This window comes from Leptodactylus fuscus, chromosome 7 (assembly GCF_031893055.1).
Source record: "Leptodactylus fuscus isolate aLepFus1 chromosome 7, aLepFus1.hap2, whole genome shotgun sequence".
Classification (NCBI taxonomy): domain Eukaryota; kingdom Metazoa; phylum Chordata; class Amphibia; order Anura; family Leptodactylidae; genus Leptodactylus; species Leptodactylus fuscus.
Window position 1 is genome coordinate 114,767,469 of NC_134271.1, and position 25,122 is coordinate 114,792,590.

At 41.4% G+C, this 25,122-nt stretch overlaps 1 protein-coding gene across 3 annotated transcripts in view; it reads left to right on the plus strand.

Annotated features, from left to right (window-relative positions):
• SMOC1 (SPARC related modular calcium binding 1) overlaps positions 1 to 25,122 on the plus strand; it is a 130,820-nt gene that overhangs the window by 89,360 nt on the left and 16,338 nt on the right. For 2 of the 3 annotated variants that reach the window (XM_075282893.1, XM_075282894.1), the window contains exons 6-7: positions 4,704 to 4,793; positions 14,003 to 14,083. In XM_075282893.1, coding sequence (XP_075138994.1) covers positions 4,704 to 4,793; positions 14,003 to 14,083 — 171 coding nt within the window. The remainder of the gene's footprint in view (positions 1 to 4,703; positions 4,794 to 14,002; positions 14,084 to 25,122) is intronic. The other variant, XM_075282895.1, reaches the window with a different exon arrangement.

Below are 25,122 nucleotides of genomic sequence, written 5' to 3' on the forward strand. Positions count from 1 at the left end.
TGATAGCTGTGATCATAAGTGGTGATAAGTAAGATGTAAAGAGTTCTCCTCCAGAAAATAGGAAGGCTCAGCATATTATTTAACTTAGTGGCCAGAGTCAGAAATGCAGGAATTTTTCTTTCTTTTTTTTTTATTTAGATAATAATAATAATTGAAATGTTTAAAAACCTCAACAAAAAATCTTTAAAAAATATGTGCAACATAAAACTTAATTTAAAAAATTGATAATTTTCTGGTGACACATTCCCTTTAAGCCATGCCCCCTTTCACCAACAGAAATGTACAATTACAATCATACAGAAGCTAAATCTGGTGAATACCTAGAACGTTGCAGGTTACACAAAACAATTTGTGACTTGATAAATTGCCCCTCATTGTATTTCTATCTATGCTTAAAGATCTTACCATGGGTGCAGCCATAATTTGTCATGTCCCTATATACTCAGGAATAAGGGACAACTTTTGCTCCGAGAGTGATATTATGAATTCTGACATGATGCTATTGAAGGACCTGGGTGAGAAAGTTCTTTGTGTCCTATGAGAATACACATATTGTACACCCCATACAATTAACTCCTCTATAGTCGACTCCGAGTCCTCTCTTTCTCACTCTTGTGCACTTGTGTTCCTCTCTTCTAAAGTCCCATGCTAGAATAGTCAGAGCCAATGAATATTGTCCTTATGGTAGCATTTGCCTGAGCCACACAGTGAATTTGTCAATCAAGAATCAAAAAGGCAAACATAAGAGGCTTTCAATAGTGCCATTAGGGGTCGAGAGGGCTTCCCGCTGTCTCCCTCGCCTGGCTTTTAATCAGAAGAGGGGAGAAGAAGAATTGCTGTCACAATTAAACACAGTCAGTGCATTGCACTCACAATCCTTACAATCGCTCTCTTTTCTCCGCCATATGCACCTGCACTGTGTGCTAAAAAAAAAGGAAATACACTTGTGAGGGCTACAAAGCCCAAGGAATTGTTCCCTGTCCCTCCTTATTGCATGCTAAGTTCACATCTGTAGAGCTGGCAACCTTTGATGTCTTGGAAATCCATACAACAACAAGGCGGGTGAGAAAAGCACACTCAAAGAAACTGGGATTTATTTTTTTCTTACTTATTTTAAGTTTTTACTAGACGATATTGTACGTGGCTTCTCTCCTGCTTTGTATTATCAGCTCCAAATATGTCAGTATTCCCACAATTACAGGGAAACCTATATGGGTATATATTGTATTGGAACACAGGGGACGGATCAGCTAGTCAGACTGGTTTTATTACTTTTTGTTGATTATTTTTGTTGCTACACACTAATGAAAAAGTAGAATCTAGGGGTAAGTTCACACGGGTTTTTTTGACAGTGGATTTTGACACGGAATCCGCCTCAAAATCCGCTGCCAAAACCGGCTCCCATTGACTTCAATGGGAGCCGCTCGCTTCTTTTTTCTGCTACCTAGTAGCGGAAAAAAGAAGCGACATGACCATTCTTGCCACAGATTCTGCCGCACGACACTCTCCTCCCGACTAGGCCCATTCATTTGGACCTAATCTGGAGCACTACACTGGTATCCAGTCACGGCTAGCCGTTTTTTTGGCAAAATCCAGTCCAAAAATCCCCGCATGAACTTACCCTAAGTGCTTTGGTGATCTATTACGCTTCACCAGGGGATCACATCTCACATCCTTTTCTAGTCTGAGGGCTGCGTTATCATATTGAGCCACTCTCGAGGTCCAAGGTAAGGCTAAGGCCCCACATTGCAGAAACGCAGCTTTTTTTCTTGCAGATTTTGCTGCATTTTTTTGAGCCAAAGTCAAGAGTGGGTACAAAAGGAATGGGAAAGGGGCTTAGACATTAATGGCTGTGTGATGAGTGATGGCACTAAATAATTACACTGTTATGTACAAGTTGTACAACAACTACTTTAGATTGTATCAAAGTATTATATATTCAGTGTTCAGACAATTTAGTTATTAAAGGGGTTTTCCCATCTCCCTGTTTCAGTAGCTTTGCCTGCTGGCTCTTCTTCTAACTTTCTGTATTCCTTATCAAGCAGTCAAAACCACCTCCCCCCAGCTTGCTGAACACTAGAAACTATGATGTATCACAATACTTATTATGATTTCCTAGAAATCTCATATAAATGCATATTAAATAATATGCACATGCCTGTAGAGAAGGACATAGAGAGATAACAGACGATCTGTTATCAGCAAACTACAATTAACTGAAGGTCAGATCTGTAGATAACAGTGAGAGCAGTGAGTGATGTCACCTTTCCTGTCTTATCACACAGGTCTGGCTCTATGTGTAAACAATGGGAGATATAATTTCACATAACAGGAAAACAAAGCAGCATTACTAAAGCAATATATTTAGGAAAACGTCTCTATTTACATATGCTACTAGTATAGATAGAATCCTTGAGATAGGAATACCCTTTTAATATTGATCGTCCATCATTGATCACATTGAGCACATGATGGTTCAACCGAAATCTCATGTGTATTGGCCAGCATAAGAAAGGAAAGAACTGCACAAAGGTACTTGAGTAAGAGTATTGTACAGGATTTATTTTTCACTAGAGATACGTGATATGTAAAGTTGAAAACCAATAATGGTAGCCATTTTAGGGTCTCCAGGTTATCATCCCTGTCACATACTTGGTCACATTATGTCCTATTGTGGTAAACAGAAGATCAGGAGATGACCTCAGCTATTCCGATGTCTATTATTAATGATTAGTTCTAGAGATCCTGGCTTTCACAAGACAACCTGATTAGATTACTTTTGCTTGGAACAATGGGAGTGTATGTTAAGCGTTCATAGAAGTTATACTGTGCAAATACATGTTTGCTAGTTCAGAATGGGGCAACAGATTGCATCATTGATGTTTGATGTTCTTCTGTCAATCTGAATTATTTTGCCCACCACATACATTTTAAATATTAAATTACGTAAGTGAAATCTTCAGGATCTAGAACCGTCAATGTATCTAAGGCCCAGCAATGTCTTAATCTGGTTATTGTAATCCAAATGGCAACTTCAGGTACAGCGACTTGGCTCATCCTCAAAGTCTAGTTCTTTAGTAATATGGATGTAATTTCTTATATTAGTATATATGTTTAATCAAATCATCATTACAAGAACAAGTTTCTGATCTTTTCCTCTGACTTTCTTTAATCATACGGTACATTAGAAAAGCAGATGCCGAAGAGCAATGTCCATCTTCCAGCTCCCCGAGGGAGAACATTTCTTGATGTTCTGTGATATAGCTGATATCATAGTACAATTTGCTTCCAAAACCTTTGAAATTGTGGACCAAAAAGTCTCTCATCTACGGTCTAAATATCAACTGGCAAATTCAAAGCTATGGAAGCGGGTCCAGAGAACACTGTGTTCCCAATAGTATTGGGTTTTAATATGTTCATGGGAATATATAACTATTCTGAAGATTAGTTTTCTGCCTCTGTTGTGCCATGATAACAAATGGCACGTCTGGTGGGATAGACATTGCATAGTGTTCCGAAATACTGTAGTGTTTGAAACATACAGAATGTATAAAGCAGTTGGCGGTGGAAGTAAAGGTAAGTCCGTAATCTTTAGGGTATCATTCAAGTGATCTGCAAAACTGCGGAAAAGGTCAAGGAGCACATAGGAGGCCACTGAGCAAGGCAATGAGCACAATTCATTGTGCTGGGTCTCTTCCACTATGGTTGAAAGTTTGATGTACGAGGTTGATAGGTCAGATGTACCTGAGTGTGGTATGACAAATGGTTGATATGACATTAGTTTTCCCATCAAGTCTTCGATTAAAAATGTACGAAAGGCATTAACACCCGCTACCAGTTTATATGAATTAAATGCATCAATATCAAAGGGTTGGCAGTCTAGTCTGGGGGGTAAGGCAGCAGCTGCAATATGTGGCATGGGGTCCCTATTTGGTAGACCACATGAGTAGATGACCAAAACCCTCCTTGGTAATTGTTGTCAGTTGATGACCTTCTTTTTTTGTGTAAGAAGGTTAAAAAACTACAAATACTGTATATCATCCAGTGTCTGAACAGTCAGATCTTTTTAGGTTGTACACCAGGGTCTATGACTCTGGTATGTATACATTAAGAATCCTCAATGAGAGACGTTACTCTCCATGAACAAGGTAATGGTAAGGCCAGAGGTCATTGACAGGCTGCAGTCAACTAGATGCAAGTGAACAACTAAATAGTCAGATTCTCTGCATATTTACTTATCAATAGAGTGATCTTCAACATATGTAGTCAGACAGTTGACAATTAAAAGCTGTCTTTAGATTAGGGATACATGACGACTTTGGCCACAACACCCAACCTATGACACTATGTCACCCTGCAACTCCTTCACCAATGAATGGGAGCCTGCAGCTTCTAGTCGGAATAAAATCCAGCAGCGCTCAATCCTTTGCAACTAGAAGTCCATTTACCAATGGTGTTGCAATGCTTCATTCAGTTCCATTAATGAAGGAGTTGCGGGGACAAGGCAATCCTTGGTCATGACAGAAGTCACTGTGTAGCCCTATCCTTACTGTTTGTAGAAGAGGAATCTTTTCATACATAGCGTATATAATTTGTTGTTTGTGTGTTCTTGTTCTGTGTGTTAACGTGGCCGGGCCACGTGCAAACCCCAAAACCTTTCAACAGTTCTGTAGAGTAGATAGCATTTACCTCAATAATGGTAGTTTCTTTTCGTTTCTTTCTAACCCTAAATTCAGATGATGGCTCCAAACCTACACCTACCATGGAGACGCGGCCTGTATTCGAAGGAGATGGTAAGGGAACATTTTGATTCATACTGCTGTCACAATAGTTTGATATTATGTCTTGTGTGTAACCCGTTATCCTATACCTATGTTTTGTAAACCGTAGAAGTGATTATATAGTTTCCAAATATACCTCTATTATTCAGCTTTGGAGCCCCAAAGACACATCCCCAAAGCACCTTTGTCTTGCTCCTTGCACCATCCCCAGAACACCCCCAAACCATTCCCTTGTACCATCACCAAAGCACCTTGCATATTAGTAAAACAGCAATGTACATGAAAATGGGGCTCCAAAGGTGAATAACAGAAGCATACTTGGAAACTATAGAATGGCTTCTACAATGTACTGTCTTGTAGACTCCCTTTAAAAGTTTTGAGGACATGAAAGATTCTCTTTAAACAAAATGTAATATTTGCCAGTTATCAACCAAGCATCAAATCCAAATAACTGCAAATCTTCCCATCCCACATCCATTATGTACATAGTCCTGGAAAACTCTCTTGGACACTATTAAGGCCAAGCCTCGTAGCTATTGAATTGTCTTCATCCATGGAATTGTGATGAACACCTGTTTCTTGTTTCATTTTCTTCACCACTTGATGGTTTCCAAAAGTGACAATGACCTACAGGTCAGCAATTTCCTGTTCTCAGCACATGGGCAGGTTCATTTTTGGACTCAGGAAATCACCTCCCTCCTGGTCAGGTTATATTTTGTCACATACAATGCAGGCCATATGTTGTCACATGCAACATGTGCCGATTCATGTGCTATTATAATGCATAGAAAATGTGTAGATCATATGCAACTCTGAGGTTTCAGCCGGTTTAGTAAGATGATATATATTATAGGCTAAATACATAAATGCCTGTCAATGTCTGCAATACTTTTATTGCATTGGTTGAAGTACATATAGAAATGACAGGGGATTGTGACCGTTTATGTACCGATATAAATATAATAAAGCTGCGTATCACTATAAAGCTACTATTGGAATTATCTGCCTTGGATAATCCCTTTTTGTTAGACATGTCCTGTGATAAATAGACCTCATTCTATACCATTGTTGGGACCTCTGAGGTCACTCATAATCTGCAGAGGAAACCATCAGGAAGCCATCAATGTGTCATGCAGCGCCACTGCAGGGAGAACGAAGTATTACACTGTCCTCACTAAAATCAATAGTCCTTGTAATAGTGTGACGTTTACTTCGATATGCTATACTTTCATAGTTGATGGGGTCTAACTTTTGGGATCTCCATTAACTGATAGGAAGCTTGGTCAGGAACATTGTTGTACAGTGAAAGTGCTGAAGGGGCCTGAGCCCCATCACTCTAGATACCTTAGAGTAGGGGTGCCCAATACGTCGATCGTGATCTACTGGTAGATCGCAAAGGACGTATGGGTCGATCGCGGGATGCAGGGATCCCCGGTGTCTGCTTGCTCACAGTGCAGGCTCAGAGTCATCTCCGGACACTGGCAGGTGGGGCCCCAGCCTGCCAGTGTCCAAAAATAACTGTCAGCCTGCGCTGTGAACAAGCAGACAGCGGGGATCCCTGGGCGGCCACAGAACGCCGCTGTCTTGCTCTCGTGATCCGCCCGGCCCCGCCCACAGACACGCCCACCCCGCCTACAAGCCTGCCCATAGGCCCGCCCCGGCCCCGCCCTAGTAGATCTTTTACCTTGGTAGCTAATAAAGTAGCTCACACGCTGAAAAAGTGTGAGCACCCCTGCCTTAGAGCATTGGTACTCATCTACGTTTAGTAAAGGTCTGCTTAATGGGTCTTATATTTACATATGTTAAGACATGCCTCTAACCCCACCCAGTCTTGCTCATGCCTCTTTTGTCAGTCCATTTGTGTGCCCATACAGTAATTGGGCCCTCCTCTGTATAACATACAGTGATGAGGCCTCCTTAGTGTCCCGTACAGTATAATGCCCTCTTAGTGTTTCTACACTCTATAATGCCACCTTAGTTCTCCCCAGATAGTATATTGCTTCCACCTAACATAATGCCCTATTGGCACATCCACACAGTATAATAATCTCTTAGTACCCCCCTTATTAACCCATTGTTGCCTCAAAAAATTATGTCACATTTGTGCCTCCCACACAAGTATAATGCCCCATAGTGCCCTCACAAAGTACAATGCCCCCATAGTGTTCCCTCTATCAACAATGTTGCCAAGTGTATACTGATTCCTATTGCCACTACTGTGATCAGTGTAAAAGGGACATCGGTTAGGAGTAGGGTTGAGCCGATCTTGAGATTTCAAAATCGATTTTAAAATCCAATTTCCGATCATTTTCCAGCCGATCTCGATCACGATCGTGAAATTTGCTTGATCGTCGATCGGAATCTGATCTTTTCCAATCCCGATCCTCAACCCTAATCAATGCTTTTCTATGGGAAAAGTCACTTTTAGGGTTAAGCCGATCTTGAGAGAACTCTGACCTCGATCACGCTGGAAAAGATCGGGATTGGAATTCCGATTGCCATCGTGAAATTTACTCGATCGCCGATCGGAATCTGATTTTTTCTGATCCCAAGCGCTCAACCCTAGTCAGGAGATCAGTCATTCTCTCAACCGCTGTCAGTGCCATTATACAGGAGCAAGGAGGAGACAGAGGTCTGGATTCAGACTGCGGTATACCCGTGGAGTAGCCCTGCCTTCGGGGTATTAGCAGTTAGATCCTCATGAATCATAACATTATGGTATATCCTATATCACTTTATTTTCCTTTTGCACATCAAAATAGTTCTTTTCACATACCGAAGATATTTGCATTGGTCCAAAACCAGGTCAAAGGGCAGATCAACTATAGGATATGCACATCTTGTTCTTGTATTCAGTTAATTGTTGCAAATTAACCGTAGGCGAGTTTGCTGCGCACAGCTTGGTTTCTTTCATCTTGAATGGGATGAGTTTTATATAAAGCTGCATTCGCTGTCATGCCTTTGGAACAATTCCAGGATATTTCGAGACCATTTGTATTGGCCAGTCTCAAAATGAATACATGGATTCACAGACAAGTCTGCTGCTACATAAAGGAGATTTGAGGGATCTGCCATGATGTTTATATATTCTGTATAGCTATGGCTCCAAACCAGCTGCAGCATCTGGAACCCTAAAAACCTACAGAAATGTCTAATTAACCTTATTCAGAACGATATGACCCAGCGGTGTCACAGCCCTACACATCTCTGCACAGTTATAAAAGTACCGTATTTTTCGGACTATAAGACGCACTTTTTTTCCCCAAATTTTGGGGGAAAAGAAGGGTGCGTCTTATAGTCCGAATGTGGCGCCTGGCACCCGCCGTAATAGAGAGGCGGATGCCGGCACGGGATAGACGCCGGGGGCTGAGACATCGCTGCGCTCCTCTGCCCTGCATGAAGCCAGCAGCGGCAGGGGCGATGCTATTTCGCTCCTCTGTCCCCCCGCCGCTGGCTTCATGCAGGGCAGAGGAGCGCATCGATGTCTCAGGCCCCGGCACCTGTGATGGCGTCTATCCCTCGCCGGCATCCGCCTCTCTAGTACAGCGGATGCCGGGTCAGTATCGGTGGCCCCTTCTCCCCCAGGGCCGGTCCCCACCGGCCCCGTACCTGTGAAGTTGCAGGCCGGCTCCTGCGCGGCAATATCGCAGGAGCCGACCTGTTCGGGTGACAGCCGGGAGCCTAATGAGGCTCCCAGGCCTGTCACTGCTGTATTAGTATTGCGGCTGGGTCTATGACCAGCCGTAATACTAATAGACAGAATGTCCCATAGACGGCAATACAGTTGTATTGCCGTCTATGGGACTTGCAATCAAGTGACCACAGGCTCAAGCCCCCGGGGGGGAATAAAATAGTAAAAAAAAAAAAAAAAAAAAGCTTTAAAAATATGAAATAAATAAAAGTTCTAAATCACCTCCTGTCCCTAGAATATATATATAAAAGTAGAAAATCATATATCATAAACCACCGGGTTTTTTTTCAATACAAGGTGATCTAAGCAATAGATATTCCCCAAAACGGTATAACTAAAAAGTACTTCTGGCCCCGCAAAAAAAAAACACTCTATGCGTCCCCGTACAGCTGCAGGGTCACCTGTCAATGTGGCCTTGCAGCTGTTGCAAAACTACAACTCCCATATATTAAATATTTTACCATTTTTTGCTTCAAAATTTTTTTTCCCTGTTTTCCTCCTCTAAAACCTAGGTGCGTCTTATAGTACCTTTACAGAGATACGCACCCTGAACGAGGACAGTCACAGCGGTTGAGAGAATGACTGACCTCCTGACCGATTTCCCTTTTACACTGCGGCAATCATGCTATCCTATACATATAGGCTTGTAAGAAGTGGATTGAAACCAAGTATGACCATGGAACAAAAAAGGATATTGTGAACAAATCCATGAGAGTACAGATACATTGGGGGACATTTCCTAAGCTCAATGCACCATGATTCTGACTTAATTTGTGCCAAAACTCGGGTAAACATGCTCTGCACCCCATATATTATGTGTGGTATATACTTTTTGCCTTAGTATCAAAGGGATACTACTTACCAGGAAATGGAGTATGGTATAAAACGTTTCTTTTATGCACTGTAATAATATGTTTGGTGCTGGGACTTAAAATATGGCGCCCGCTCATGAGCTGACCTGGTGCCATGGTGAGATACGATGTCAACTTCTGAAGGGTTCCCTTGCTTTTACCTTCCACCTTACAAACAGCTCCTACATGGCGAGATTGTGAAGGTGATTGGTTGATCAAGAGAATGCCAAGAGTGTGCAAAGCAGTCATCAAAGCAAAAGATGGCTACTTTGAAGAACCTAGAATATCCTACTAATATTATAAATGTGAAAGTTTGTGTGTTTGGATGTTTGGATGTTTGTGAGTTTGGATGTTTGTTCCTCAATCACGCTAAAACGCCTGGACGGATTTGCGTGCAATTTTCCACAAACATAGTTTTCCCTTAGGATTGAGTCACAGGCTACTTTTGGTGCCACTAAACAACATGGCTTCCTAGCAGGAGACTCAAAAAAGCAGGACTCCTAGCCCCAGCTATAGACTCACACACACTGCCTGGCATTTCCTGCCTCAACCTGCCTGCACACTCCTTACTGTCACCTCAGGAGTAGCCCTCACTCTACTCACTCACATTTACATATAGCTTTCCACTATACATGAGTCCCCCTTTGACAACAATAACAAAGGATTAAGTCCCGCCCTTCCTATTTCCGGTCGAAGATCTCTTTCCGGTTTTGAGAGTTTGCCATGTCTAGCAGGGGTATAGGCATACTGTTTCGTGGTTACGACGAGCCTGCTGCAGAACCTCATTTGCTAAATGCTATACAGTATATATATTTATTTGCCGAATGCTATATATATGTATAGCATTCGGCAAATGAACACTGATTCTGCAGCAGGCACGTCCTTGCCACGGGCAGGCAAGAGTTTTTCTCATTGGAATGAATAGTCCGATGTTAGACTCCGCCTCCTCAGACGAGCCTCTGGCAGAACCAGCGTTGATTGGCCAAATCACTGGCAACTGGCCAATCAACGCTGGTCTATTCATTTCAATGAGAAAAAGTCAACTGGTAACAGCATACTTACCTGCTCGTAGCAAGGACGAGCCTGCTACACAATCAGCCTTCATTTGCCGAATGCTATACACTGTATAGCATTCAGAAAATGAGGTTCTGCAGCAGGCTCGTCGTAACCCGAGGACCATACCCTGAAGTACATACCCAGCCCTGGTTAATTCACTAAGGAACAGGAAGTCTTCTTGCCGCCCTTCCATTGCGCATGTGCCAACCGGAAGTTCGCAGGGGGACTCATGTATATAACACATCACATTGTCTGTATCACTACATACACAATACAACACATCACATTGTAATTACATGTATCTCCTATCACTGCTATATACTGTACCTGATACATATATACTCCTGTACACAGGCTGTATATACTATATAATTACATGTATTACCTATCACTGCTATATATAGTGCCTGATACATATATACTCCTGTACACAGGCTGTATATACTATATAATTACATGTATCTCCTATCACTGCTATATACAGAGCCTGATGCATATATACTCCTATACACAGGCTGTATATACTATATATTTCATGTATCTCCTATCACTGCTATATACAGTGCCTGATACATATATACTCCTGTACACAGGCTGTATATACTATATAATTACATGTATCTCCTATCACTGCTATATACAGTACCTGATACATATATACTCCTGTACACAGGCTGTATATACTATATAATTACATGTATTACCTATCACTGCTATATACAGAGCCTGATACATATATACTCCTGTACACAGGCTGTATATACTATATATTACATGTATCTCCTATCACTGCTATATACAGTACCTGATACATATATACTCCTGTACACAGGCTGTATATACTATATAATTACATGTATCTCCCATCACTGCTATATACAGTGCCTGATACATATATACTCCTGTACACAGGCTGTATATCCTATTAATAGTATAAATGTGAAAGTTTGTGGGTTTGTGAGTTTGGATGTTCGGATGTTTGTTCCTCAATCACGGAAAAACCGCTCCACCGATTTGGCTGAAATTTTCCACAAACATAGTTAATACACCCGATTGCGTAATAGGCTACTTTTCGTCACAATAGCGCACATACGTTTGTGCCAGGACCCCCACAAAACCCAAACTCACATCACTATCTCTGCAAGCTCACACACTTTGGACCATAGCAAGCCACAAAATTCCTATTGCCCTCTACAGCCTAGCCCCTAACCCCACACAATCACATTCACATATACTTTACCACTTTGCCCCTCCCCTTAACAATACTCCAGGAGGCTCTCTTTAACGCTCCGGAGCAGCCATGTTTGCGGACCCCCACTGCTCTGACAATCCGCGACACCGCCCACCCATGTCAATACCCCTAGGCGGTCTAATAAATGCAAAAAAAAAAGTTTAAAAAAGTAAAAAAATATATAAAACAAAATAAAAAGGATTAAAAATTCAAATCACCCCCCTTTCCCTAGAACACATATAAAAGTAGTTAAAAACTGTGAAACACATACATGTTAGGTATCCCCACGTCCGAAATCGCCCGCTCTACAAAGCTATACAAATATTTTTCCTGAAAAGAAAAAAACATACAGTCCACAGCTCCCCAATATCAACGTGAGTCAGCTAGACCTTAAGTGCACGAAAAAGTACACCCCCGGCTGGGGCAAAGCAACACAAAAACCAAAATTGGAAAAATTTCCAGCACAAAAGGTCTTATAATAAAACTTAGCTTTTATTAGAAAAGCATAAAAATAGGCACCAGATATAGAAGGCAAAAAGAAAAACTTACATAATATGTTCCATAGGAATGTACATGTTTAAGTTGAGCAGACAAGCCATTTTTATGCTTTTCTAATAAAAGCTAAGTTTTATTATAAGACCTTTTGTGCTGGAAATATTTTTCCTGTTTGGTAAACGCCGTAGCCGGAAAAATGGTCAAAAGTGCCAAACCGCCATTTTTTCACTGTTTTGATCCTGATAAAAATTTGAATAAGAAGTGATCAAAGCAATAACATTTCCCAAAAATGGTAGAACTACAAAGTACACCCGGTCCCGCAAAAAAAAAAGATGCCCTATACATCCCCGTACACGCACGTATAAAAAAGTTACGGCTGTCAGAATATGGCGACTTTTCAAAAAATAATTTTTTAACACAGTTTTGGATTTTTTTTTAAGGGGTCAAAATGTAAATAAAACCATATAAATTTCGTATCCCCGGAATCATAACGAAACACAGAATACAGGGGACATGTCATTTTGGTTGCACAGTGAACGCCGTAAAACCAAAGCCCATAAGAATGTCGCAGAAATGCATTTTTTCTTCAAATCCACCCCATTCTGAATTTTTTCCCTGCTTCCCAGTACATTATATAGAATAAATAATGGTGGCATCATGAAGAAAAATTTGTCCCAGGAAAAATGAAGACCTCGTATGGCTCTGGGAGCGGAGAAATAAAAAAGTTATGGGGTTTAGAAGGAGGGGAGTCAAAAACGAAAATCCAAAAATGGCATCGGCGGGAAAGGGTTAACTTCAAATCCCTCTGTCCCAAAGTCACTATGTAAAGTTTCTCACAACACCGTATAGCAGCTCTAATACAAAGTAACTTCAACACAAAAGTCTCACATATTCTCTGAAGTTACATTTCATATCCCATACCTTATACACAGTACGAAAACCTTACCCACGCCTGCATATACCCACTTCTACAATCACCGCAGACGAAGTCGCGGGTACCAGCTAGTAAGACATATTTTCAGTTGTTTCACACTTTTTTGTTAAGTATATAATTCCACATGTGTTAATCCATAGTTTTGATGCCTTCAGTGTGAATCTACAATTTTCATAGTCATGAAAATACAGAAAACTCTTTGAATGAGAAGGTGTGTCCAAACTTTTGGTCTGTACTGTAAATATATATATATATATATATATATATATATATACTATTCTATAAGGCTTCATGTATACAATTGTGCAATCTGCGGGTCAGTGAAAATGGCACAGATGACACTTGGATTGCTACAGTATCTGGGTGTCATCCGTGGTCTTCTATGACCCCTCTATACTATTGAGTGTGCCAAGCCGCAAATGCGGACAGGAATAGGACTTGCTCCAGTATTGAAATGTATGGGCCCATACATTTATTGGCAATTGCAGATAAAATCGCAGTCATGTGCTTGAGGCCTAAATGTGAGGTTCATGTGAATACATGACCCATAAAAACATGGACATCAAAGCAGAAATGTCTGCAAAAGCTCGAAAATTGTGGCTTACTGTTATTGGCAGGGGCATAACTTGAGCGGGTGCAGAGGATGCAGTTGGTGCAGTTGCATCGGGGCCCAGTAGCCTTGGTGGGCCAATAAGCACTGGCATCAGTATTGAGATTACAGCTTCCATCTGGCCCCTAAGCAAAGGAGACCCACAGATAACCCAAACCACACTAAAGTGGATTAAACTCCTTAGCACCCGTAACCATCACTATCAAGAATTCGCTGTAGGGATGAGGTAGGGGGCCCCAGATAAAAGATTGCTCCAGGGCCCACAAGTAATTAGTTACACCACTGACTCTTGGTTATATTTTTGCAGAAGAAAACAACTCATTTATTATATGTCTGTGCTTCTTATTTTTTAGACATCACAGCACCAACACTATGGATCAAGCACCTTGTCATCAAAGATGCTAAATTAAATGGCTCCAGCATGAGGCAATCCGGTATGATGTATTCCTACCCTTCAACAATTATTTTAAAAAATCCCATTATATTTATCATTGTGTCTTATACAATATAGTGGTTAGTGCCAATGGTGGTTGTTACTGAACAGTCCATAGACATTGACATGTATATCATTATGGTTATGGATACTGGTAGACAGGCAGATTTATGGAGTGCTGGGTAACAATTGCTGTTGATGCTGCCATGCCTAGTGGTACATAGGGACATTTCTAGGATATGATATTAGATAGGACTTACGTTGTCTTTAATTTTTAAATATCCATTGCAGACACATAGTTCTATACAGTCCTATGAAAAAGTTTGGGCACCCCTATTAATCTTAATCATTTTTAGTTCTAAATATTTTGGTATTTGCAACAGCCATTTCAGTTTGATATATCTAATAACTGATGGACACAGTAATATTTCAGGATTGAAATGAGGTTTATTGTACTAACAGAAAATGTGCAATATGCATTAAACCAAAATTTGACCGGTGCAAAAGTATGGGCACCTCAACAGAAATGTGACATTAATATTTAGTACATCCTCCTTTTGCAAAGATAACAGCCTCTAGTCGCTTTCTGTAGCTTTTAATCAGTTCCTGGATCCTGGATAAAGGTATTTTGGACAAACAATTCAAGTTCAGTTAAGTTTGATGGTCGCCGAGCATGGACAGCCCGCTTCAAATCATCCCACAGATGTTCAATGACATTCAGGTCTGGGGACTGGGATGGCCATTCCAGAACATTGTAATTGTTCCTCTGCATGAATGCCTGAGGATTTGGAGCGGTGTTTTGGATCATTGTCTTGCTGAAATATCCATCCCCGGCGTAACTTCAACTTTGTCACTGATTCTTGAACATTATTCTCAAGAATCTGCTGATACTGAGTGGAATCCATGCGACCCTCAACTTTAACAAGATTCCCGATGCCGGCATTGGCCACACAGCCCCAAAGCATGATGGAACCTCCACCAAATTTTACAGTGGGTAGCATGTGTTTTTCTTGGAATGCTGTTTCTTTTTGGACGCCATGCATAACGCCTTTTTTTATAACCAAACAACTCAATTTTTGTTTCCAAAATGAAGCTGCCTTGTCCAAATGTGCTTTTTCATACCTCAGGCAACTCTATTTGTGGCGTACGTGCAGAAACGGCTTCTTTCTCATCACTCTCCCATACAGCTTCTATTTGTGCAAAGTGCGCTGTATAGTTGACCGATGTACAGTGACACCATCTGCAGCAAGATGATGCTGCAGCTCTTTGGAGGTGGTCTGTGGATTGTCCTTGACTGTTCTCACCATTCTTCTTCTCTGCCTTTCTGATATTTTTCTTGGCCTGCCACTTCTGGGCTTAACAAGAACTGTCCCTGTGGTCTTCCATTTCCTTACTATGTTCCTCACAGTGGAAACTGACAGGTTAAATCTCTGAGACAACGTTTTGTATCCTTCCCCTGAACAACTATGTTGAACAATCTTTGTTTTCAGATCATTTGAGAGCGGGCTGTCCATGTTCGGCGACCATCAAACTTAACTGAACTTGAATTGTTTTGTAGAAAGAAATGGTCTAAAATACCTTCATCCAGGATCCAGGAACTGATTAAAAGCTACAGGAAGCGACTAGAGGCTGTTATCTTTGCAAAAGGAGGATGTACTAAATATTAATGTCACTTTTCTGTTGAGGTGCCCATATTTTTGCACCGGTCAAATTTTGGTTTAATGCATATTGCGCATTTTCTGTTAGTACAATAAACCTCATTTCAATCCTGAAATATTACTGTGTCCATCAGTTATTAGATATATCAAACTGAAATGGCTGTTGCAAACACCAAAATATTTAGAACTAAAAATGATTAAGATTAATAGGGGTGCCCAAACTTTTTCATAGGACTGTATTTACCACCATATAAAAAAATGTGCTATATGGTTATATGACCTCTAGATTTGAAAGGTTTCCAGGACGTATGGCTAATGGAAGGGTCTTTAGTTTTTATTTTAAAATTGAAGTCAATTATGGCCTATAAAAATAGAATTTTTTTCCATTTTAATCCATTGATTTGGCAAACTTCAGGGTCCAATGGCTGTTGACCAGTAGTGTGCACATCGCTTGAGGCCACACCACAAATGTAGACAGTGTTGGGGAAGCTGATGCTTTCATGTAAGTTAAAGCACTAATGGATTATATTCCCTTAGAGCGGTGACACACTATGCGTTTGCACAAAACTATTGCCGAATCCAGTACCTGGCCATGGTGCAGTAACCGTAAAACCACATGGCAAGTAAAAAATCCTAAGTAGTTCCCTTGGTTTGTACATATCCACCTTACATTGTGCTATTTCCCATATGAACATTTCCCTGTCCTTTTATACACTACAGAACTAATGTATAACCTGTAGATACTTTATATACAAAAATACTTTACTAATAATATAGGTGCGACAAAACTAAATACATGACTTTTGGATATGGGATGTCCCTCACTCCTTCCTAAAACCACCCAAACTACGGTAAATAATGACTTTGGAATAAATGCACAGAACGCGTTATTTTGGGTGTCAAAATGGCCACACCTTTATTAAACTCACAGAAGTAAAATAATGACAGAAGGAGTCAGGTGAAGTGCTAGACCATTGGGATTCACGAATACTGTGAGATCCCCAGCTGTCTGACATACAGCACCCGGCCAGACAGCAATAAATAAATAAATTTGCCCCACAGTTGCACACCCATGAACTATTATTATACTCAGGGGTCTTTTCAGACCCCTGAGTATAATAATCGGAGCCCCAGGGGAGATGAGGGAACATAATAAACAGTGTTACTCACCTTTCTGGGATCCGATGTTAATACTAGCAGGCTTTGTGCCTATATGGTAATATACCAGACCACGTGACGTCTGGGCATTACCATATAGGCCCGAAGCCAGCTAGGATTAACATCGGAACCCGGAGAGGTAAGTAACACTGTTTATTATGTTCCCTCAACTCCCCTGGGGCTCCGATTATTATACTCGGGGGTCTGAAAAGACCCCCGAGTATAATAATAGTGGCAGTGGGATCGCGGAGTGGCCCGGGCCTATTCACTGCCTACCTCCGCGGCCTATAGTACAAGGGGAAGTGGGGGGCGGCAGTGAGCAGGTCCGGGGAGGTTGGTAAATAGGCCGCTACCTGCTGGTGATACTCCATCAGGTAGTGGCCTATTATAAAACAAAAAAAGTTATTATACTTACCGATCTCGCTGCTGCTGCTCCCGCTGCCTCCGCAATCCTCTTCTCTCAGCAGTCAGACGTATTCTCTACGTATCAGCGTAGGCGGCGTGATGACATCTGAACCAGCAGCGGCAGCTCTCCTTGCGCCGGTTCAATGAAAAAAAAGTTTTTTTTAAAAAAAAACGCCTGGGCTGCCGCCCCCCTCCGGTCCGCCGCCCGAGGTGGCCGCCTCACGTCGCCTCATTAGAGGTGCGGCGTTGTCTGTTCCTAAGATAGTAATTCTTGCCTAGGAAAAAGGTAGCGGAAAAAAGAAGCGAGCTGCTCCCATTGAAATCAATAGGAGCCCGTTTTGGCAGCGGATTTTGAGGCGGATTCTACGTCAAAATCTGCAGCCAAAAAACTCCATGTGAACTCAACCTAAGGGTTGGTTGACATCTGCTTTTGTATTCCGTCCAGTTAGAGTCCGCATGGAGACCCCCCAAACAGAATACAAACGCAATTGCAAGTAAAAGCACACGGACCCCATAGACTATAATGGGTTTTGTGTGCTTGCCGCGCACTGCCCGCATGAATCATTCACTTTGTTGACACTGTAAACGCAGTGTTTTTTCTGCTCTGTTTTCACAACAAGAAAATACTGTGACCCCACGTTGTGGAACCAATAGTGAGAACCAGTACCAGACACATTGATCAAAACTCCAATCCCACAGAGGTTGCGGATGGTGGGGATGGACTTGGCGGCTACTGTCGGGCAGGGCAGTACAGGTCAGGGACACACAGCGCACCACAAATCACAGCAAAACCAAAAACTGGAATCTCTTATCATCAAAGTCCGGAGGTAACTGTTACGGCTCAGGAGGGGAACGGTAACTCCCGCACACCGCCACGGAGGTTCCGGTCTGCCTCACAAAACCCTGAAGCAGAGGACTGGGAGTGACACAGAGGAGAGGGTCGTCAAGCTCCACACTATTGCCAAGGCTCAAGCCCTACTCCTAACAATATTCTACCAAGCTCCAGGAAGGCAGAATTCAGCAGAAATTTCAGAGTGACTGTCAGTTTAGGAAGGAGGGATGAGGAAAAGAGCTAGATAAGTGGAAGTGGAGCATTTTCATTGATAAGATATATTACTAAAATTCTTATTATATTGATTTATGCAAAGTTTGCTAAAAAGTTACTGATCAGGTACATCACATTATACAAGTACATCTGCCTAGATGGAAAAATTAAAACTGCGTCTGTAGCGCTACTTGCATATTATTTCCCAGAATTCCTAGTAGAGCATGCATAGCCTTCAAGACTTCATACACCTGCAAAGGGAGACATAGCACTCCTCCTGACCCACAACTGCATTACATCACATTGTATAATTACTGTTTCCATATACAAGCCATCTTTTGTATAATAAGATTAAAGCTCCATATATCATCATTACATCACTGTGCACTTAGCATGATCTATGCTTGTTCTTCCATGTTATACTCTTATTTAGCATTGAGCACTCCAGCAGGATGGCCCCAGTTGCCAGGACTAAATCTGCACCCCCTATAGCGTATACTAATACGTATGACCAGCTTAATTTGATTAGTCGGCCATAGACGGCCATGAAAGTTAACAGAAGGAGCAGTTTCCCCGGTTCTCTCTGTAAGGGTTAGATTAAGTCAGAGCGTAATAAATGCCATTTTGTAAGCTGTATCATTTCACAGGTCTTAGCTACAAGACTAGAGAAAGTGCAGCAGGTTTAGCTTCGGCTTACAGAGACTGACAGCTACTATGCCATAAATAATATTCCCCTAGAAAGCAACTAATCTACTTTATGAAAAGGTGCAAAGTATACAAGATGGTGGGGTTGGGTCTCTCCAAAAAAAAGTAAAAGTACATGTAGCCATTGGCGCTTAAAACCGTATGTGGTTGTAAAAATAAATGAGGGTCTCTTGGCACGGTTTGATAGATGACTGTGAAAGAATTTGGTTTTTCTCCACTCTCCCCTTCTTCTACAGTAAAAGAGAGAAAGAAAGAAAATAAATGACTTAAGTAGTGTCATTGCACCCACCAGAGACACTAGGGGGGATTAGTTCAAGGAAATGAAGTAGAAATTGAACAAGGATCCTTGTACTGAGGGGGTTTTTCTGAACTATTTAGCATAATACCAATACAGTTAGGGGAAACTGAACATTAGCCGAAATGTTTTTGTTACATAATGAGCCTCATTCTATTTTATTTTGGCTTTACATATCACAGTTTTGCTGTACTTGGGGTATTTACTATGTGGACCGCTGTTATAAGCTCGCCTATCCTCTATACTAATAAATATTCTGCTGCCCAGATACTACACCATCTACAAGATGGAAAGTTTCCTTATACTAGAGACAATAGAGGGAATTTACTATTCCCTGTATGCCAAAAAATTGGAGTAGTTGGGGATTGTTATGGCGCATCTTTGGCGCACTGACCTTTTTTAAGCCAAAGACACGTCACTTACCTCTTTCTGCCGTCACTACTTCTTATGAAAGTAGGGCGAATAACAGGGTGGGCTGGTGAGGGAATGCTTCAGCCTGATGAATTTACTATAACTCACATCAGAAAACTGGCCTGAATTATACCATAAATATACACCAGACCCTGACATGCTATTCTGGACACAGATAAAGTTGTATGCAATGGTGGAGAACGTAGCTATCGGCTCCATGCTGTACCATTCAGCTGATAAGGTCTGTGTCACGGATGCGCTATGTGGTAGCGATGCAGCCAGAACCTGCAGATATCTTCAATAGGATTAGGTGAGTATTAAGGGTATTTTGGAACGGAATTTAACGTGGAGGCCACCTCAGATTCCGGACCAAAATACGGGTAGCTGCGTCTGCATGCCGGTGCAGTGCAATGTCCTCCAGTCGTGGCACTCTGCTCTGGATTAGGCCCAAATGAATGGGCCTAGTGGGGAGGGAGTGTCTTCAGGCGGATGTCGTGAGGTGAATCCACATGATAGAATGAGCATGTAGCTTCTTTTTTTCAGGAGCCGGAACAAACAGCTCCCAGAAAAAACTGACCAGCTCCCATTGAGTTCATTGATTTCAAAATACCCTGTGTGAACTCAGCCTAACTTTTTAAAATTTCTAAGTAATATATCAATTGAATTGTTGCCAAGGGTGCAGGAGGCATTATGTGGGAGCCATTTGAGGGGACACTATATTGTGTGGGCCAGTGGAGGCGACATTAAATCCCGTAAGAAGGCACTTAAGAAACCTCTGAACTGGGCCCATCAGTGTGAGTCTTAACTTTTGGAATTCCACCAATATCGAGAACAAGGATCATGTGTGCTCTATAAGGATAAGGCCCCATATTGTGGAAACGCAGCGTTTTTTTGTTTCCAATTTTTCAGCTTTTTTTGAGCCAAAGTCAGTAGTGTATTGGTCAGAAATAATTACTTCCTATATATTTCCCATTTCTTTTGCAGCCATGCTCAAAAAACTACGATTAAAAAGTCACAATGTGGGCTTTTAGTCTAAGAATGGAGCAGCAGGTCACACACGTTCATCTCTATGAGCCTGCAGAAAAGAAGCCGAGTACAGTGTTTAGCTGTCAATGGCACTCTGTATGCACGTTCTGCCATTCCATTTAAATGGAGCACAGAGGACATGATCAGAGGGAGTCCATAGAACCCCTGTCAATCATTTATCCTTTGCATGGGGGATAACTTGTAGTAACCAAGAATACCTCTTTAGGCTGAGGCCCCATATTGCGGAAACACAGCTTTTTTGGTTGCAGATTTTGTTGCGCTTTTTTTTTTGAGCCAAAGACAAGAATGGCTTCAGAGGTAATAGGAAATACAGCATATAGGAAGTTCTTATACTTCTACCTTTTACTCAGTCCACTCCTGGCTTTGGCTCAAAAAAACGCAAAAAAATCTGCAACAAAAGAAGCTGCGTTTCCTCACCGTGAGGCTTAGGCTAAGGCATCCCGCAGCAAAAAAGCGTATCGCGGTTCTTCCTGCAGCACTTTGCATAGAAAGTTTGCATCATTTTCCTGTCCGGACTTTCTGCTTCAGTTATATCTATAGGGAAACCACTGGCCTTTTCTATAGGTATAATTGACATGCTGCGATTTCCAAAATTTCACAAGAATACCATCCACTTTGCTGTGCTGTAAAACGTTGCAGGTTTATGCCACATGGAGCCCCGGCCTCAATAAAATTTTTGCCGTATGTGTAAATGATAATGTCATCCTGACCCAAGATTGATGATATTCTGAAACGCTTTCATACATACAGTATACCTTACGTCTAGTGTCCTGATATAACAGAGCTGGCTAGAATAATTCACTGTCATGTAGTCAACCAGGAATTATACCCTTATAAAACACAGCCACACTGGCACACATCTGCAGAAAGTCTGCCATAAGTAATACAGTGACAACAGTGTATTTGTGCAGAATATCTCAGGGCTCTGCGGGATTAAGCATACACTGGGTTATATATATATATGGATAGACACATCTGTAGGAAAAATAATTTTTTTTTAATTCTAAATCCTGAACCCATTTGTTTAAAGCTTGCAGGACGGTCTCGAGCTATAACTCATACACTTGTGTTTATAGGCAACTCAAGCTTATAACATAAACCTTTTAAATATTGAGCTTTAGAAGCTTTCCTCTGGTGCTCCAAGGGTTATGTCCTCCGCGTCCAAACACTGAAACGCCACATTTTAATGACGCTTTCAACGACTATTTATGAATGCCATGGAAAGTTTGTGCAATGCTGTAATAATATATGGCGGTGTGTGCTGTGATACCTTAGCAGTGGCATAGGTCACATCTGTAAGGGTCACTTGTGAACGCATGCCTTATGGTGGAGGAGAGAAAAAAAAGCCTATTTATTTACAACCTTCAAGCTGTCAATCTGTCTCACGACTGTCTTGCGGCCGACTGCCAGGTAAAGATTGAGCATTCATATAAACTCTTCATGCAGCAAGTAATGACCTAATGCTTTACATGTGTTTGCTTAGAAGAGGGTTTTTTGCAACATGTGCGGTAATGTTAACATTACCAACTTCTTCTGTTCACTGGACTGGGAGAAAACAAGGGCTCTTAAAGGAATTTCAATGATTTTTATGTATTTTTTTTCTTTTAAAGTAGTTTTAATTAATTTTCGACTATCTTTGTTTATGGAATAACAGTGAGGATTTTTCAGAAAAACAGGTGAAACTCAAAGTGCGAAAATAAAGTTTACCAAATGAAAACAAATCAGATTGCCTTGCACCAATATTACCAAGACCTAGGACTGAAACTTTATTACTATGCTGAAACCACACCAAAAAAAAATAAATATATATATATATATATATATATATATATATATATATATATATCAACAAAAACTTTCAAGTAACTCCTCGTGTAAAACATATGGGGGCAGATTTGGCGTACAGGCTTACTCTGAGTCCACACCAGCGCTTGCACTATGTTAGGGGACTCCGTTCTCCACTCCACATGAAAAATGAGGAGAGAAAAGCGCTGCATTTTGTGCTCTTTTCAGGTAGAAACCAATCGGAAACCCAGTAGACCCCATTATAGTCTATGGGGCCGCAGGTTTCCTAAGGTAACTGCTTTTTTATGCAGATTAGGTTTCCATTTGGGGGGGCCCCCAAGTGAACCCCCTGAATGGAAACCTGAACACAGATATGTACCAGGCCTAAACACCACATTTATTACCAATGTTAGGCTGAGGCCGCACATTGCAGATAAGTAGCTTTTTTAGCAGATTTGCCTGTGTTTTTTTGAGCCAAACTTAAGACTGAGGCCCCACGTTGTGGAAATGCAGCTTCTTTTGTTGCAGATTTTTTTTAAGTTTCTTGAGCCAAAGCCAGGATTGGATTGAGCAGAAGGGAGAGGTTTAAGAACTTCCTATATATTTCCCATTCCCTCTGTAGCCATGCTTGGCTTTGGCTCAAAAAAACACAGAAAAATCTGCAACAAAAGAAGCTGCGTTTCTGCAATGTGGGGTCTCAGCCTACAAGTGACTTGGAGAGGAATGGGAAATATATAGGAAGTTCTTAGGGTAAGTTATCTCGGTATCCACCTCAAAATCCTGACCAAAAAGACGGCTCCCAGTCAGTTCTTTTTTCCGGGATCCATTTGTTTCGGCTCCCGGAAAAAGAAGCGACATGCTCATTCTTTCATGCAGATTCGCCTGAAGACACTCCCTCCCGACTAGGCCCATTTATTTGGGCCTAATCCAGAGCAGAGTGCGCGACTGGAGTTGCAGCAACCCTGTGTGAACTTACCCTTATACTTCTCCCTTCTACTCAATCCACTCCTGGCTTTGGCTAACATAAGCAGTTCACATGTGAATGTAGCCTAACAGAAAATCGTCCCTTGTTCCTCATGGCAACCAGAGCTCAGCATTTATGTCTTATGTTTCTTACCTGCACACATTGCTTTGGTTGTTCTTTACATTCTGATTGATGATGTAGAGCTCTATATATTTCAGAGTGACCAAACAAGACATCTCCATCAGCAATGTCAACTAAACCACTCTACCCACGAGCTAGTTCTCTTGATGTCCAGGGTCTGCGCAACCACAATTGAATATATCTTATACATCAAATTTTCATCTTTTATGGGGAAAAAATACTATAAACAAACCATTGTTAAAATTACAGACCCTTCCAGATGCTTTCCAAGTTTTTATTATTTGCATTCAAATTATTATAATAATGTTTTTATATACTTTCAAGCATTTGGGGTATATGCAACTAACCATGCAAAAAATGAGAGTTTCATCACCTTTCATCTCCTGCAGTCTTCAGCACTGTGGAAAAGAGGAGACGACTTGGTTATTTTCTATTCATTACTTCAAAACTTACTTCAATTAGCCTTAATTTTAGCTTAGGCGGATTCTTGCCTCCGATTTCTGCCATCTTGGACAGTTTACACATATTCTGATAGATGTTAGTCCGGTCTTTATTCTGATTTTCTTTGAGGAACCACACCCATTTTTCTGTGCTTTGAATAGTTTCTCTTTGGTATATTCTTTGATATATTTTAAGATGTCTCATTTCTAATATTTCATTTCAAATTATGCAAGGTTAATGGAATTAAGCTTCAGTTTCCCCAGTTTTACATCTATAAGCCCAATGATATATCATCAGACTAATATGAACTTTTTGGTGTTTTGTTCATCCAAATCTTGACTAGGCAGATTACAGATTATGGAGGTCCCTTCCCAGACCACTTATGAGATGAGCTGCTTTGGCCTAAATCCTTCCTGACTACCCAGACCTCGAACCAACGCCTCCAGCCCACTTGTAAGAACCACACAGACCCAGGGATGGATTTAATCGGCTACGGCAGCTGTATTTATTGACAAACATAAATTAACAAAATTAGTAATTTTAATAAAATTACCATAAATTAAAATAAATAACAAATGCCAAACCTGGGTAAGAGTCCTTGGAGCTACAAAGATTCCAAAACCACTGGCCTAGCACTACCATAACCACATATATACTTACCACCAGTCACGACCACTGGCTCAGCTCACAGGGCTAAGACCCTGTAACTGTTCACCGAACGCCAGGCCATTCACCAACTAATCAATTAACACCGAATGTTTAAGGTGGAGCCTACCATTGACTCCACCCCTTTATCACCCATTGAGCACCAACTCCAAAGACTCCACCCGCAACGGCCACCGTGACATCCGTACCTGTGAAGAGAGGAACAAATTACAATGTCCTAAACAAGGAAGGGAGGGACAACCTGATGCTATGCCACGCAGTTCACGAGGGAGTTCCTGGACTGCACGGCATAGTCAAATCAGGCCACGCTAAGCCCCAC